The following is an 18942-nucleotide window of genomic DNA, read 5'->3' as shown; positions in this document are numbered from 1 at the left end:
AGCTTCGCAGAGAGAGATGGAAATTCCTTTCTGCCAGCCGTGTGGATAAGAGATTGTTCTAGGCCGCTCTTTTTAGCGAACGCTGAGACATTAGGGTGCACACTTATGGAAATGTTTGTTTCTCAGCACAGACGGAAGCTCTCGTGGTGAACATGAGTTTATAATTGCCTAATTCGACACAGATTAGCTTTTCAAAGCAATCTAATGATGGTCAGTGCAAACACGCGCACATACGAGTCAATTTCATTACTCCCTGAATCACATGCCTAATGGCCTCATACATGCAGAAGCACTGTTTCTCATAATTAATTTCCGTCGAGAGACCAAACGGTGAACAAAATATTTCAAATATGTTACAACGATTCTTGCATCGTTATGAAGCTGGTTCCCATATGAAGAACCAATCAAACACATTTCAGAAATTAACTTACAATGTATGCAAAAGTCTGCAATTACTAGCAGAAATTCTAACAACTTCAAAGAATCATGCATCTTACTGCAGATTAATATGCGTCGATACTCCATACCGTGAGCAAAATATCACAACTTTCTTCTAAACAATTTGAAATCTGCGTCACGTTTCTTGCATCGTTATAAAGCACAAATGAACAGGTTCTCATCTAAAGGACCAAGCAATCATTCACAAATCAGTCCTGAACCTGCAATGTATGCAAATGTCTGTAAACACTAGCAGATCTTCTAACAATGGCGAAGAGTAACTTTAAAGAGTTTGATGCATCTTAAACGTGGATAAATATGCGCTGGGACTCCAAGCTGTGGGCAAATGTTCACAAAAAACCTGCATCATCAAGAAGCGCAATTGAGCTAGTTTTCATTTAAAGAATTAATCAAACATTCACAAATCAGTCCTGAATGTACAACTTACTCAATATTACTTCTGTAAACACTAGCAGATCTGCTAACAATGGCAAAGAGTATCTTTAAAGAGGTCGAAGCATCTTACTGTGGATGAATATGCATTGTGACTTTAAACTAACGGCAAAATGTCACAAAACATTTAGCTTTAAAGAGTCTGATGCACCTAGATGTGGATTTGTATGCATCAGGACTCCAAATTGTTTAAGCGAAATCTGTTCGTTATTGAGAAGCACAAATAAACTGGTTTCCATTAAAAAAAAATCTATCAATAAAACGAAATTCACAAAATAGTCCTGAACTTGTATACAATAGTACATCTACATACACTAGCAGATCTTCTAACAATGGCAAACAGTAACTTTAAAGAGTTTGATGCATCTTACTGCAGATCTGCATGGGAATAAACAGGCAACCAATTATTATTATTTTTTATTCATACGTATAGTATCTATTAAACCATGGTATAAGTGCAGCATAAACTGTCTGTAGTTCTGTTGTGCTACCGGTTAGTAAACGTTGCTGAGGTTTCCTCTCGACAACAGTGTTTTATCCCTGCAAATCCAAGCGCCTTGCAGAATATCTCTAAACCGTTTCCAGATCCAGCGTAACTGACAGCAACAATAACAGCAATAAACACAGATCCCCCTGCACCGTGAATGAATACGGAGTTGAAATGAGTCTTTTTCACGGCCAATTGGAGCTGGTTGGGGAAAAGCTCTGAGCAAACTACAGCACAAAGAGGCCACACACACACACACACACACAGAGAGGAGAGATGGCACTGTTTGATGTTATAACAGTTTTATGGTGTAAAGATGACATGGAAACACCTGAGTCATGCAAAATGTGGTCCCTGAGAAACTGCAAAGACAACTAAAAGACTGACAGCACTCTACAGCCTAAGACTCAAAAGTGAAGCATGTCATCTTTGCACTACAATGAACCCTTTACACATCCCCGGGCTTGTTATAGTTGAGGAAACTTCTACAGTGGTGAAGTCGTTTTCTGTCATTTAATGCCAGGCTAATATAACACATAAAAACTTTGCTAGGTTAAAAACTGCTGAAACATCTCATGGTTTCCATCGAATAATCTGTTTTGCATAAACAAAGAGATAAAAGTCAAACCTACAAATGTCTTTCTCAAGAGGAAACATAATCAATGTATGTTTACGACAACAAACTCTAGTTGCTTGATTTCATGCTTTGTTGCATAAGGATCAGTAAAGTATGCATTAAAATTACGGCATAAAGTTTTTTTTTCTAATTTTTCGTTTAGTTTAAGTAATAAAATAACAAACTATTATACAAACTTTTTTTTACTAATTCAAAATATTAACAAAAACTACAATGGTATATGAAACGCTGATTTCTACTTAGCTACCTGAAAAATATTTGAAGAAAACAAATTTTCAGTCAATGTACGTTAAAAGAAAGTTCCATCAAAAACATTTAAAGTGGTCATTTACACACTCTACTAAACTATCAGTTATAAACTGCAGGACTGCACACCTGAAATGCATTAGCAAAAGACAAGACAGAACACAAGTATATTCAAAAATTAACAGTCTTGTTTGTAGTAGTTTGATTTATGTGTTGTAATATAAAAAGTAAGTACCAACTGCATATTTCATCAGCTTTCAAATTGGTCACCAATGCTCTGCACACTCTGGGACAAAAGAGGACAGTCTGTTTGGACGGGGATCTTGTCGGCCTGCTCCCTATTGGTCAGATCTGTCCTAAAAGAGACTAGCGGGGACCTTTTGGCCTGTCCTTTCCACAAGCGCCCACGGAAATGCCATCTGGCTGGTGTGAATTATTACCACAGCAACGGCCATGTGACCTGAGACCAGTGGAAACCAAGGTCACCAAAACCTGTAGCCGTCTATTTCTGTGTCATCTCCTTTATGAGGTTAGAAGAACCTGGCGTCCGTTCTTACGAGGACGTGTCCTGTCACTTAGGAAACAGATTAAATGAGGAACATCATTCAGTGTCGTTCTCATCTTCAGTTCACAGTATAAAAAGTTTGAAAAAAAGGTCACTGAAATTTACAGAAGACACTAGCAGCAACAAATTATTTTCTATGAAGTTAATGTAAACGGAACGTGCAAAAAAAAATAACTACTCAATATAAATTATATATGAAAAAATAATAATGTTAGGTGTGTGCATGGGTGTGAGTGTAAAAAATCTAAAACTTAAATGTAAACATTATATATATATATATTTATATATATATATATATATATATATACACACATACAGTATTTAATTAAATACTGTATGTATGTGTGTGTATATATATATATATATATATATATATATATATATATATATATATATAATGTTTGCATTTATTAAGTTTTAGATTTTTTTACACTCACACCCATGCACACACCTAACATTATTATTTTATTATTACTACTATTATTATTACATTATTACTACTATTGATTTTTTTTTTATAATAGAATTACAATAAAATTATTTAAAATAACAACCCTAGTTGCAAAAAACTTTTGGAAACACTTTCCAATAAGGTTCCATTTGTTAACTACAGTATTTAATATAAACTAACATTATTAAAATCAAAAGTTGTATCTATTAATGTTATTTAATGGACCTGAGCTAACATGTACAGTATGAACAATAAAGAGTTGTGTTTTTATTAACTGATGTTAACAAAGATGAATAAATACTGTTAAATATTGCTCATTGTTAATGTTAGTTAATGCATTAAATATACTTAACAAATGGATTTACTGGAAAGTGTTACTACAATTTCTCATTTTACCACATGCATGCTGTTTGTGCATTTAAACATTTTACTGAGAGAAAAATCACCACAAACCACTAAAAAACCCTCATCGCTATGCCTTCTAACAAGACAGGAGGATGTCAAATATTCCCTCTTATGAAGAATTCCCAATGCGACCGGAACGCCAGGCTCGTTCATGAGGGAATATCACTGAAACACCTCTGAGGATTAATGGCAGTACAGGAACTGCTGTATGAAATGATGTAATTTGAGAGCAACCAAAGCGACAGCCATAAGCCACAGACCCCAGCGAAAACATCATCTGACACGGCCAGATGCTCCTCCACCGACCAACACAGACAAAGAGGGTCATAAATCATCTGTCAGCCGCAGATCCCCCCTCTTCTGAACTTATTCATCTGCTGGTCAAAACAAGCAGTGGCGCTCCGTTCAGGAGGGTCTGGAGTTAGAGGAAAAAACATTCTCTTTCAGGAAGACGCCTTTGAACTTGAAGCTTAGTTTTAGACGCATTAAAGGTGCTGCAGATGTGCTGAATATTTTCCATTATTTCGCTTTCGCCCGTCTCGATATATGCATCTCGCTGGAGTTCAAGTTCAAGAGTGGGTGAGGGGCCCTCGGGGGACGTCGTGTCACAGGGGCCACACGGGAGAATAAGAAAGACCATCAGAGCATGCAATAAACAGCGTCTGACTGGATTCATAAATGAGTTAACAACAATGTCTCGTGAATATTTAAAACGTTAACATGTCTCAAATATGCATTCGCACCAGATAACAACACGCATAACTCTAAAGACTTCATACCTGAATTTCATATTTATAGCTTTGCTTCTGTTCATACTTTATTGTAACATGAGGGAAAATACCTTTCAGGTGGATGTTTTCTGAGTAACAGCTTGGTAAGTAACATCTATGCACATTTCATGCCTAAACAGTGGTCTTGCAACTCATTAATCAATGCATTTTTAAAAGTTTTGAACACAATCAGTGGAAAACGGATCCATATGGAATGGAGAAATGGCTTATGCACCTGTTAAACAACACATATAAACATAAAATTGAAGTCTCAAACATATAAAACGTTAATATGTCCAATATATGCATGCACACCAGATAACAGCAAACTCTCAAGACTACAGACTAAATGTGAGCAGACTGGGCTTCCTCTGAATTTCATATTTATAGCTTTTCTTGTGTCGTAAGAAGAGGAAGAATAAACAGCTTCATAAATAACATCTATGTGCATTTTATGACTTGCAATACATTAATCAATGCATATTTAATAAAAATCATCACAATCTGAAAAATGCAAAATAACTATATGGAATGGGATAAAATGACCAATGCAACTGTTAAATGAAGCATGAAGCATGCATCCGTACCTAGCAACAAACTTACAACTACTATGCCTTAAATGCAAGCTAAGATTATTTGCTCTGAATTTCATATTTATAGCTTTGCTTCTGTTGTGAAATGAGGCGAAATAACTTACAGGCACATGGCGTTTTGTGCATCCATATGGAATGGGACAAATGACTAATGCAACTGTTATATGGCACATTTTTATTTACACATAAAACTAAACAAAATATGCACTTAAACATTTTTGCTTACTGTCACATGCATCGGGTCTCAATAACTAGTTCTACAAACTAAAAATCACATACTGGATGTGGAATTGGCCACAGAAGGTTCAATAACCCGGTATTCTTTAGCTTCTATTCACATGCGAGATGAAAGATGCTGTGGAAGCATTCCGTGGCTGCATTCACATGTGACTTGAGCTGTCACAAGCTGCAGGTGAGCGCATCAATAACCTGAACCAGGTGTGACCTAGACTTACTCCAGAAACAAAGAAAAACTCTGATGTGCAAATGTGTGTGATTCATATATCGAGCCCAGTGGATGCATGGGAAATAAAACAGCACTGTGCGCTCACCGCTGGTGCCACTTTTCATGATGACAGATGGATTTTGACTGTTTAACTCTAAGCTGATTTAAAAGAGCTGTCATTTAACAACTTAAAAGCTCAGTATTTAAAACAAAAAGATCTACTAATTCACAAAACCTCTTTGTCCTCTTAAGGCCACTGTAGGCAATGTAAGGGATATGACTCCTCCCCATACAAACATTCAATATTCAGATTAGCAACCGATCCATGAGTTTGTCAATGTCTAATTCTTACACTTTAACGTTTTAACTCTTATGATTTATCAGTCTAGCAGAAATATTCAGAGCACAGTCCAGACAATAACCATCTGATATTTGTCCAGATGAGCCCTCCATGAAAACATGTTTGCGCTCCCTGTCCATGAACAGGTTCAAGGTTTGGATACCCTCAGTATGAACGTGTCGTCTGTCAATATTCAGAATAAACCAAAAACATGAGAGACACTCCAACAACAGCCTACACGAGCAGCCCTTCTTTGGAAAGGCTTGAATAACAATCAGCCAAACACACACACACACACACAGACGGATCTGATTCCTCTCCGGCTTGGCTTGGCATGCTCTTGTCATTTCTTATGTTACAGAACATCAATCATAGGGCTGAGTCTGTGCCCTTGCGCTGGCCGAGGCTGATTTACAAACATTAGCAGGGAATGCAATTACACAGTCCGAGAAGCGCGAACAGTCAGCGAGCGTTCTGGGTTCGATGCGTCGCAAGCGGTGTGAATGGAGCGTACACACTGGGACTGGAATGAATCCGGAGTATGCGTTTAAATATGTCCGGATGATACATAGTAGCTATTGTGTGCAGCAATCATGCACATGGAAATAATAACAATAACAAGGGGTCAATTATTTCTTTTTAAATCTTTTTTTTTTATTCTGTATTCTATATCAATATTTAAAACATATACATACATATTATATATATATATATATATATATATATATATATATATATATATATATATATATATATATATATATATATATATATATATATAAACATACATATGTGTACATGTATATAAACCGCTATAGAAAAATAGAATACAGAATTTTTTTTTTTACATTTTTACATTTTACATTTAATTTTTTTATACTGTATTTAACAAAAAAAAAACGTATGAAAACAGCAAAGCTGCAAAGATTGCATTTTTAAATACGTAACCCATATGTCTGAAACTAGATTTTTCAAAGCTTTCTTGTATTTAAGCATCTTGGACGTTCATGTTTGACATTGAACCTGAGTCAATGTACATGGTTCAAAGCATTATAAAAGCCACCCCAACATCGTGAGCAAGGTACGATCTTTATCTTAAACAGAGTCGATCCTAAGTTTACATCTTTAGTCGATTTCAATCCATCGCATTTTTAAATAAAAGTGATGTTTCTATTGTTAATGAATTACAATATGCACATATTACAAATACTGCGTGCAAGGCATACCGTTAACATATGAGCATATTCAAGTAGATATGCATGCATTAACCTGACATTTTGTAACGCGATTATACTCACTGTTAAGTTAAGAACCATTAAGTAGTCATAATAAATAAAGACGTCAATATTAAATACACAAACTTTCCTAAACTCTGACTGAGCGACGGTCATTACGCTCCGCGTCATAATTAGTGAAGCACACTAATAAAAGGCAAAACGCGAGAGATGGATAAACACAATCAACATTAAAGGTCTAAAACACACGAGCTGTATATCTGATCAAGTCTGAGGTGAATCACAAACCGGCTCTTTACAGAACGAACCGCGCACCCGCGCGTCACCGTTCCGTCTTTCTGTTAGAATAAAACACATCAGGCTGATAAAAAGTTAAAGTCCTCAACTCGGAAACGCATTAAAAGTTTCCGTTTCCAATCAAGCTCGCGAAAGAAGCGTTTAAATAGCCCTGAACGTGCTGTTAAAGCGGGTTAGTGTGCGCGAGGCTGCTGCCGCTGCTCCTGCGCGCTCCTGATCAATGATTGAACCGAACAAAAGGCAGAAGAGGATCAATTACTAATAACTATCAATGCAACACCACCATCCAGTCCCTCTGAAGTCCCCAAAACAGAAAATGCATGAAATGCGCGGTGCATTATCACCTATAGAATCGCGTCGTGTAAAAAAGGTGAGAAATAAGACCAACCTGAAGCCGCCGGAGATCAAATTTCTTCCAATATTGAAACATCGATCCCACATCGGCGGCCATCTTGAGCACAATATTCAAGAGCGGCTACAATAAATATATGGGCTGGATTCCCCCCGTTAAACAGCGTTGACGATTACACTCCACATGGAAAAAAATTTTTTAGGAAAATAACAGTTGTGGAAAACTAGACGGGACGCGCAGCGCGCGAGAGCCGGTGGATGCGATATGAACAGAATATAGATGCATATAGATGCATTAGTGCTGCTCCCGGGATTGCACTTGATTTTGGGTTCGGTAAAGTTATCAATACTGACGTAACGGCTTGATCAATAACGTCTGGGAAGTGGAAGGAGAACGACGAGCAACCAATGCGCATCGCCAGATGTTTGATGCGTAAAACAGCGAAATCCTTCCATATCATTAATGAGCCCCACATAATGAGATTTGCAACTTTAGGTCAATAATGCGTAATGCATGCCATAAACACTCAATGGTTGAAAGCTTTGCTTTTTAAAGTGAAACGAGTGAATGTGATTTGATAGTTTCTTCGAATAATGAAGTGCACGAAGATACGCGTAATTGAATAATACTTACGCCTATTAAAACAGTTTTTGGGCTTTTTATAATACTTAGATGTGAACGGTAACATCATAAACCAAACAAAAGTTAAACGTGCTAAATATTAGTGAAGAAATGCACGGAAAGTGTAAAGTTGAGTCTATGAGCTTAGTTACATGAGATAAAGAGATGTGTGGAATTACAATAAACACCAGGAATATTTCAGTTATTTATCTAGAACAAGAGGTTGTTAACGCGAGCAAATGCAAAATATGTTTTTTTATTTCTTTTACATATATATTGAACCTGCTATTTTTCTCTATGTCTGAAGACGGATGAATAATAAACTCATTGCATTAAAAAAGCATAAATGTTATTGAGGGATTGTGCGATCAATGCATGACTTGTTATTCTGACTGGACAGTTGTGTTCAAACGTTGACACGTGCTCCCTCTTGTGGAACAGCACGTTTCTACTGGACTGAGCTGAGTAGCCCTGAGAATGAAGACTATATTCACTTCAAATATAGCACATATTGTCCAGATTACAATTTTATCAGGATAATATTGGTGTACCACAAAGATGACCAAACAGACCCGAGATTCCCCTTAAAATAACACATCACACCACATTGTGACCTTTCCCTGTGAGCAAGTTTTATTTTCACACATTGTGTATAATGACTAGCTGCAGTTCTTTTTAGAAAAGCATAGAAAATGGCAATTTTAACAGAGGCAACCTTTATTCAAGTGATTACCTTATGTTCATCTTTAGGATAAGTAGTTCGACTTATGTCTCCAAAATACAGCGGATTACTGATATCAGTATAATAACGTCTGGAAATGAAAGCGTTTAAGAGGTTAACTGCTCCGCTGGCTTGTGGACTGCCAGCAATTACTAAGAGAGCACATCTGTCATTCTCCCCTTCGCTATTAAAACCAAACGCAAGTCTATTTTTAAGGAGAAATGTATTTGCACTTTGTAAGCCACCTACGGGGAATATAAAAAGGTGCTTATTAAAAGTTTATGTTTTATTGCTTTTTATTTATTGCTTCAGGGCAGAAAGGCAGCATCAGTCTTATAAGAAAGGAATAATATACCTTGTTTTGATATGGCTCACTGTTAAATTTGAAATTTAAATCAGTTCTGATATACAAGGCTGATGCGGAAACACATTACTTTTGTTCAAATCTAAAAATGGGGTTCAGAAAGCATGGGAGATTTTTTTTTTACGAATCTCTGTGGGCCAAACTCTGAGACTGTTTCTAAGGGTTTTGTAAAAAAGAAAAAAAAATCCTCTAATATCTGGGACTTAAAAACATCAATACTAATACTGTGGAATAAAAATGAAAACTAAACACAAAAGGATGGGATCAGATGAGTGTGTTTGGATTGATACACATGAATGTTTGACTACGCTTGGCATTATAATTCCAGGAATATTGACGAGAGCTGCTGAACTCTGATATATTGATCGACTCTGGAGTGCAAAAGGCCTTGAAACGGAAACTTGTTGAGACTGCCATCAGGTGGCTGGAAAGGTTTAGCATGTGTGTGCATCCCATGACTGAAACAGGTGAACGTTATTGAGCCAAGTACGTGTTGGTCCTGGAACAGCATCTCTGTCAGAAACCTAGAAAACCTTTCTAGAAGTCATTCTTCTATGTTGCTTTCACTAAAGCAATGCTGTCTGAGTTGTAACTGACCACATGATCATCTTTGGAAAGGAAAACTGTCTTTCTTGATGGTAACTTAGCTTTTATATCATGACAAATTGGCACTAAAAGTGTTGTAATCTAATCTAATTTTAATGCATGCAGGGTTTGAGTTTGAGAGGTCAAGCAAAGGTTGTGTTTCAACCTTCTGATAACATCGAACGGACTAAACTATGCTGATGATGTTTAGTTTCTAAAACCATAAAAACTAGTTTTACTTGGTTTAAACTCTAACTTGCTGTACTAAAATAACTAAAACAGAAAAAAAAAACTAGACATATTTTTAAATAAATAAATACATACACGCATTGCATAAATACATAAACCCAAATGAAAATAACAAAACACCAGGGCTATTGTAGTTAACAAAACTAAAACCATAAAAACATTTTTTAAATAAAATAAATGTTAACCAAAATAAAATGTTCTATTTTTTTCATGCATTAATTATTATATTTATTTATTTTTCATTTAGTTGAACAATATTCTAAAATAACTAAAACTAAGAATGAAATAAAACGCAATAGACATAAATATTCTTATATGCAGATTTATTATTAGAATTATTAGAATATTGCTGCCAAATATTCTTTTGGAAACTGCAATATTTTTTTCAGGATTCTTTGATGAATAAAATGTTCAAAAGAACAGCATTTATTTAAAATTTAAATCTTTTCTAACAATATAAATCTTTGCTATCCCTTTAAAAAATGTAACATCCCTGCTGAGTAAAAGTTTTAATTTCTTAAAAAAAAAAAATAAATAAATAAAAATTGTCTGACCCCAAATTTCTGAAAAGTAGTGTATATTGTTAGAAAATAAATATTTTTTTTAAATAAATGCTCTTCTTTTTAACTTTTTATTCATCAAAGAATCCTGAAAAAAAAAAACATTAGAAAAAACGCTCTGATTCTGAACTTTTGTCCGGATATATATATAACTTAAAATATAAAAACTATAATAATATCTCAATGAGAAATAACACTGTGGGCTCCTCTGCTGTACTTGCAGAAAAGTGACTTCATTTATCCACCAAAAATCACAGATGATGAATCAAAGAGGATGAATAAAAGTTAAGCTTAATACTTTATATCTTAATATCTTTGACACTTAATATTGAAATCTTGAGCTTCTAGACCATTTGATTCCACAAAATAGCATGAAATGAATCTACAAAGACTGAGAAACAACATGAATAGAAATAAATGGCGCTGTCAATCATAGGTTAGGAAAGTTCTAGCTATATTGAAACAACTGTCATCTGTTCTGAGTTGAAGCCCTCTGGCTCCTGTACTAAACCCCTTTAATCAGGATTCTTATAATAACTTATGAAGTCGACAACTGGCTACCTGGTGAAGCGCATAAGGATGTATTAATAGACAATGAGAGGTGGGGAATGGGGTGATATATATATAAAATCAGCATTTGCACACTTGTCTGAAATCACTCGTGCTTTGCTCCTGAATTCAAGGGTTTTACGGTCATGGTGAGTTTGCTTTGACATGCCTTTATTCATTCATTCATTCATTCTGTCTTTGAATATCAGCAGACATTTTTAACTTGATATTCTCTTGATGCATCCAAACAAAGATCTAAAAAATGAGCTAGTCTGAGTTGATTTCTGTCTGTCTGGGTTTGAGACTTATGTTGAAGTCTGATTCATCAGGGCCACATACATCTGTCTGACTCATCCAGAGCCTCTGATGCTTTAATAATTCCACTTTCAACAAATAAATACAAATGTTTCAAATGTTTCTGTTCTCAAAGATAGATGCAAACATTTCCAGCACTCAAAAATAGAAAAAGGCGATATGTGACTCGTTATAGTTTTATTAATGTTTACATTTCGAGAGCACATGGAGACTTTTAACTGTTGGGGGGGGGGGGGGGTTATATATGGAAAAGACTAGATTAAGTCTCAGAAAAAAATAGATTACAACTGTTTTCAGGTTTTTCTAATATGTGTGTGTGTGTGTGAGAAATGTGCATAGAAACAATTTTCACTTTAAAAATTGCTAATAATATTCACACTTATAATAGTTTTTGACTAGAATCTAATTCAAATGAGCTGAGCTAATTTTATTCATTTTAGTTCTATTACTGCATGCCGACCATTTTTTATTCCGCTTCAGGAATTTTTCAGACTTAGTTGAAGATGATTCATAAATAAGAACTCTCTTGAGTTATGAACCTTTGAGCACTAACATTTTCCTGTGGGTTTCTCTCTATGAGGTTTATAAAAAAGAAAATCCCTTGAAAATACTCGGCATACTCAGTGCTTCAGCTCTGGCCTCGTCTACAGCACAACTGTTGAGATGATATCCAGACAGAAGGCCGATGAGCAGCTGTCGAGCTGCGATCTCATCCAGCAGAAACGCATCTCGCAATGTTTTCCAAATGGTGTGGCAGGAATGTAAATAGTAGTGTTTAATCCTTGTCTTGGTGGGATTACCTCTCAACAGGCTCCGAGACGAGGCTGTCAGCAGTCTGTAATCCCACATCTGATCCTAATTATACATCCTACAGGACACGAAACATTTCCACACTCATACCCTCATCACATTACTGCCCATTCATTGCTCGGGAGGAATTTTAACTCTGATGATTCACCTAAAACTTCTTAAGAGAAATGCAAAGACACAAATGAGACAACCATTGACAGAAAGGATCTGATGAGAAATATTTGAGTTAGTAGCACACTTTGAGACAATATTAGGAGGAGATGTGTGAGATTTATGGGGCTTTTTAGCAAGAGACTTCAGTAAAAGTCTCAATTTAAACAGATTGCCGTTTACAATTGTGATATTAAAATGTTCGGTCATAAAAAAGTTTGGAGTCTGTAAAAGCTGTTGAGAGGTTCTCTTCTGTTTAGCAAGGAAGTATTTGTTTGTGAAATATTATTTGTTTAAAATAACCCTTTTCTATTTGAATATATTTTTAAATGTAATTTATTCCAGTGATGCAAAGCTGTATTTTCAGCATCATTACTCCAGTCTTCAGTGTCACATGATCCTTCAGAAATCATGAAAATATACTGAAACATTTCTGATTATTATCAGTGTTGAAAACCGTTGTGCTGCTTCATATTTTTATAGAAACTACAATTTTATTTTTAGGATTTGATTAATAGAAAGTTGAAAAGAACAGCATTCGCATAAATCAATGTTTTGATCAATTTAATGCTGAAAAAGTATATCAATTTCTTCCCAAAAACCTTGGAACAGTTGTGTATTTTCCACTACACTCTTATTTAAAATAAGATGTAAAATGTGTTTGAGGGTTTTTGAATATGTTATTTCTCTTTTTAAAGAGAGATTGCAAAAGACAAAAACAAAAATCAGCATAAAGTGCACAAAATGTAATGGCATACCGAAGTGTATTTCTGTTTAGCTATTCTGTGTAACTTGTGTTTGCAGGCACCCAAAAAGGCAAAGAAGCGGGCAGAAGGAGCCAATTCTAATGTCTTCTCCATGTTTGAACAAACACAGATCCAGGAGTTCAAAGAGGTAGAAACCAAATTTGACTCGTTTGACTCTAATTGCTTTGACAATTGTGTTTATCGTGACTCTTTCAGTGTGATATCGAGCAACTACTGCGAGATTCCTGTATGCGACTTCAATATGTCAGTGTTCATCATCGCTAGTGAATAATTCAGAATGTGTCAGTAATGATTAGCACAGCAAAGTGATTTACACCCTGAACACACACTCATTCATACACACACACCAACCTACTCTCAAGGCCCTGAAATCTGCGTGGAAAATACAGCAGGACAGACGTTCTCTCTGGTCTCAAAGCGGCTGTGAAAAGATCAGGACAAACAGGATAAGCATGACACTGATCCGAGATGGCAGTGATGAGAACGTGCAGACAACTGTCTCTCTCTCTCTCTCTCTCTCTCTCACACATATCACAAACTAACTCAAAGACACAAAGTAAAGCAGAATTACAGGAACTAGAAATATACAAATGAGAGAGTTTGGCAAAACAAGCAGCACAACAGGGAGGTCTGTCCTTTAGTTAAAGAATGACTTCACCTAAAAATTTATTTGTGATTATTTTCTCACCCTCATGTCATTATTTATTTGATTTTTAATGTTATTTTTCTGTGGAACACAAATTCCAAAAAACACATTATCCTTAGAATATCATAACAGTAGACTATATGACTTGAGAATTATATTCCAAGACTTCTACCAAAACTCAAACACATTCAGATTCAAAATGACTTGGTTTGAGTCAAAGCAGGGTTATTATAGGTTACTAAAACAAAACAAAAAAATTATTGGTTTAAAATAAATCTACAGTAAAATATTAATATTTTTAATATTTATATTTTATATTTTTGAAAGTGTTTAAGACCCTGAACCACAAAACCATTCTTAAGTGTCATGTTTTCAAAATTTTAATTTATATACCATCTAAAAACTGAACAAATAAGATTTCCATTGATGTATGGTTTGTTAGGAGCACAGTATTTGGCAGAGATAAAAAATTTTTGAAAATCTGGAATCTAAGGGTACAAAAAAAATCTAAATACTGAGAAAATCACCTTTGAATTTGTCCAAATAAATTGTTAGCAATGTTATTACAACTCAAATTAAGTTTTGATACATTTACGGTACAATATTTACAAAATATCTACATGGAACATGATCTTTACTTAATATCTTAAAAAATCTATCATTTTGACCCATATAGTGTTTTTTTTGGCTATTCCTAAAGAAACATTTTAATTTGGGTTTAACTTGATGTACTAAAATAATTAAATAATAAAAAAAGAAAATAAAAGAAATACAAACAAATAAAAACTATATATAATTAAAATAAAATAAAAACTAAAACTTATAAATAAATAAAAAAAAAATCACAATATAGTCATAAAAACAAGCATGGTATTATACTTAAATAACACTGACTCACAAATATAATGCACCAATTTGAAAAACTCTCCTTTTGCATTCTATAGAAAACCCACACAGTGCAAACAGGATGATGGTGAGTAAATACTGACAAATAATACATTTTTAGGTGGCTTTACAGTAAAAGTAGTGAAAACAAGCGCATTTTAGAGTGCATACAAAATGGTTTTAATTGCAATACATGATGAACATCTCAACATGTTTTCAAACATCTGTCACCACAAAAGTTAAATTAGAAGTTGGTCAAAGTGCATATTTCACCTTAAGGCAAATAGATGCAGAAGGCATTCATGCCACTTTTCAAGAGGTTTACTAAAAGTCAACGTCATAAAAGGATATACTGTAGCAACACAATGCGTCAACTATTCAACAATGAGGAATTATGTTGGACTAATTCCATTCTGTGCAAGTAGGGGTGCAGAAATAACGGACTACATTCTGCATCCCTCTCACACACACTCTATATTCTCTCTCTTTCATCTGCCTCAGGCTTTCACAATCATGGACCAGAACAGAGACGGCTTTATCGACAAGAATGACCTGAGGGATACGTTCGCAGCTTTAGGTGGACTGTAATAATCTCTGCTATACGTCACTGTCGTTCTGCATTGGTGGATGAAGCGTCTCTCTGACAGCAGTTCTGACCTCTGCATCCGCAGGCCGCCTGAACGTCAAACAAGAGGAGCTCGAGGAGATGCTGAAGGAGGCTCCAGGACCCATTAACTTCACCGTCTTCCTCACCATGTTTGGGGAGAAGCTTAAAGGTAAATGGTGGGGTAAAGTGGCACAAAGAATACAAAAACCCTGTAGGAACTGTATTTTATCCAGCAGGATTATAAAAGCAAGCATCTTTATGTTGCCTTGACAAACCACTACCTTAAGAGCAACATTTCTGATTGTAATTTCTTGAGCATTCAAGCTAAACTCAAAAAGAGTTTATTTTTAACTATTCTATTTAAAAGAAAAAAAAAATTCATACACTACCAATTTAAGGGACTAGTTTGGGTCAGTAAAATGTTCGGAAAAATTAACACTTTTATTCAGCAACGGTGCACTGAATTGCTCAAGAGCGGGAGTAAAGCCATAACAAATCATTTCTGTTTCAAATAAATGCTGTTCTTTTGAGCTTTCTATTCATCAAAGAATCCTGAAAAATTAAATGCATCACAGTTTCCACAAAAATATGAAGCAGCACAACTGTTGATAATCAGAAATGTTTCTTGAGCAGTAAATCAGCATATTAGAATGATTTCTGAAGATCATGTGACACTGAAGACTGGAGGAATGATGCTGGAAATTGATCACAGGATTATTATTATTTTTTTTATATTATTTCAAAATAAAATTTGAACTGTATTTTTTTTAAATGCAGTGTTGGCGAGTGAAAGATTCATTCAAAACATAAAAACTGATTTTAATTCTTAAAAACTTGTATTGTATTTCATTTAAACATAACTCCATGTTTTGGAATGAAGTCTTATGAGTGGATAAGAAATCACACAGGGATTTCCTTTCCTTCTGAACTCCAACTGAAGCATTTGATCCTACTGGGAATCATAATAGGCCTATAGGGAGTTATATGTTGTGGAAGCTCTTGTATGAGCCTGTAAGATGATTCCCATAAGATCGGCCCCAAACTGTGATAGAAATTCCGCTAGGAATCCTGTACAAAGTTTTCTTTTGTGCTCTTTCTAAAAAAAAAACAGGTGCCGATGCAGAGGAGACCATTCTGAATGCCTTTAAAGTGTTCGACCCAGAGGGAAAGGGGACCTTGAGGAAGGATTTGTGAGTAGCATTGAAACAACAAAGTCTGCTTCTCTGCAAATCCATTTCTCCAGAGATTCTGCTTTGTTTGGCAGCTTGTGACATTACGAGCTACTGAAGTAACAGATGCAGTACATATAGACTGTTTAAATCATGCATGCATGTACACTTAAAAAATATATACGTTGGCCTAAATAAAATAAAAAAATAAAGTATTTTGAATTTTAATCAATTTGTATTACAGTTTTAACATAAAATGCGATGCATATTTGTCAGCCAGACATGAAAGAAACAGGTCAGATTTATGTAATAGTATTAATCCCCTGGATATATTTTGAAAGCACAAGCATGAATTAATTTTTGCTTGTTCCACAGCTAGCCATATTTGAACCCTTTTAACTGAAAAAATAGGTTTTCTCAATTCGGAGAAGTTTGAATAAATGCTTAAAAACCTGATTATTTAAATAAAATCAAATAGATTTCAAAATCAAATAAAATAAATATAAATTATTAAATTCATGCCTAAAGATTTTGGAGTGTGTTCATTGTTTGCCAGACGTAATACGATCATATCAAAAAATCAAACTGAAGTTTGTGTGTCCTCACAGTTTGGCACGGATGTTGACAACGCAAGCAGACCGATTTTCTCCAGAAGAGGTTTGACATCTTGAGATTATTTGTTTTGTGTCTAACACTTCAGTTCTCGGTGTCCTTCACAGCACTGTGCCGTATACGTCACAATTACATTTATATTCCATGTTCATAGAAAAGCGGAGAGGTGATGACATTATATTGTGTTTATCTATAGATTTTGAACGTGACTAGTGAATTTTATTCTAACTATTCTATACTGCTATTTTTCATGCATCTTTCCTCAGACGGAGCAGATGTTTAGTGCTTTTCCTCCAGACGCTGCAGGCAATGTGGACTATAAGAATCTGGTCTACATCATTACACACGGGGAGGAGAAGGACCAAGAGTGAAATATCTTATTTTACCATCATGACTAGTTCTGCATCTATGGTACAACAAATATGATACATAGTCTCTCATTTCCAGCACTGAACTGAATTAAATCAGATGAGAATGAAATGCATTTCATATTAGAGTTGGTTTTGTGATTTTTAGAGGGTATACTGATATACGGTGCCTAATAAAATTTGTGCAGTAAAATTATTCATAAGCCTATACGTTTGCATTAATTTGAATTTACACCAGCCACAAACACTATTTGCACAATTAAGTATGAATGTCATTGTATTAGATAAAAATAGATATCAAAAGCAAGTGTGATTTATCATAAAGAAAAACAATACAAGCACACCTGTAAAAATTATGTATAATAAATTTCACAAAAATGCATTTGTTAGATTTGACATTAAACATAATAATTAGGTCTATAGTGTTGAAAATAAGACCAGATAAAAATTGCTCCAGATTTTGAGCAGAATACAAACACTTCATCTAATGAATGACACTCATAATTTGAATCAACTCATTTTAACTAACTTTTATCAGTAAAATAGCTTCACAGCTGAAGAGCTGCATTATCTTTTTCAGAAAGGAGTTAACATCATTGTTTTTGATGCAATTAAAGCCACAGCTTCTCTGTTAATAGATAAACACGGTAATAACGGAAGTAACTCCCATTTGAGGTATACATGAGGTATATACGAATACTTCAATGCACTGTTATCTCACATATTTAATATATAACATATTTACTCATTCTATGACCACACTCAACAAAACTGAATGATTGTAAATTCATATACTAATGCTTGACACCTTAAATAACATGTACCAAATATCTTTATGTTAAGATACTTTACTAGTCATTTATTTATATTAACAAAAATAATTACTATTGCTGAAAGAATGCTACTGTAATTTCAAATATTCAACATTAAAACGCCAACCACTTAAAAAAAATATCATAAATGAAAATAGTTTCACCTACATCTACATATTACAAAATAAGTCCATTATAAAATTACATTTATCTATCACTAATAAATAATGCAAATATACAGATTCATCTAAATTCCTATCAGGGTTAGAACAACATCAAGTACCTAAAATCTACAAATTCATATTAATATCACTCATAAAGAATGTGAAAACATAGATACAAAGTCAGATCAGCATTTCAGAATAACATCAATCGCCTCATATTTACAAATTTACATTAGCACTATTCATGAAATATCAAAGTATTATGATAATTGAT

General features: G+C 34.6%; 2 protein-coding genes across 3 annotated transcripts in view; one reads left to right on the top strand and one right to left on the bottom strand.

The window, feature by feature from the left end:
* Positions 1-8052, bottom strand: part of LOC113052723 (homeobox protein cut-like 2) — a 144743-nt gene extending 136691 nt beyond the window's left edge. The window contains 1 exon segment of the mRNA XM_026217140.1: positions 7751-8052. Within this exon segment, the coding sequence (XP_026072925.1) occupies positions 7751-7813 (63 nt within the window). The 5' untranslated portion in view covers positions 7814-8052.
* On the top strand, positions 6888-17887 carry LOC113052724 (myosin regulatory light chain 2, ventricular/cardiac muscle isoform-like). Of its 2 annotated transcripts, none has more exons than XM_026217142.1 (7): positions 6888-6911; positions 13443-13532; positions 15438-15513; positions 15608-15712; positions 16655-16733; positions 17321-17369; positions 17591-17887. In XM_026217142.1, exons 2-7 carry the CDS (start codon positions 13497-13499, stop codon positions 17693-17695), a joined length of 450 nt encoding a protein of 149 aa, XP_026072927.1. In that variant the 5' UTR covers positions 6888-6911; positions 13443-13496; the 3' UTR covers positions 17696-17887. The 2 variants fall into 2 exon arrangements, with proteins under 2 accessions (XP_026072927.1, XP_026072926.1); XM_026217141.1 differs by lacking the exon at positions 6888-6911 and adding an exon at positions 11440-11512.
* Positions 17888-18942: the final 1055 nt, after the last annotated feature.

Source organism: Carassius auratus, chromosome 33 (genome assembly GCF_003368295.1).
Source record: "Carassius auratus strain Wakin chromosome 33, ASM336829v1, whole genome shotgun sequence".
Lineage (NCBI taxonomy): Eukaryota > Metazoa > Chordata > Actinopteri > Cypriniformes > Cyprinidae > Carassius > Carassius auratus.
This window is presented reverse-complemented; position numbering and strand designations above follow the sequence as displayed.

Coding starts and splice junctions, on each gene's coding strand:
- LOC113052724 (XM_026217141.1), top strand. Junction 15,713..16,654: donor GTTTGGGGAGAAGCTTAAAG/GTAAATGGTGGG, acceptor AAAAAAAAACAG/GTGCCGATGCAGAGGAGACC. Junction 17,370..17,590: donor ACCGATTTTCTCCAGAAGAG/GTTTGACATCTT, acceptor ATCTTTCCTCAG/ACGGAGCAGATGTTTAGTGC.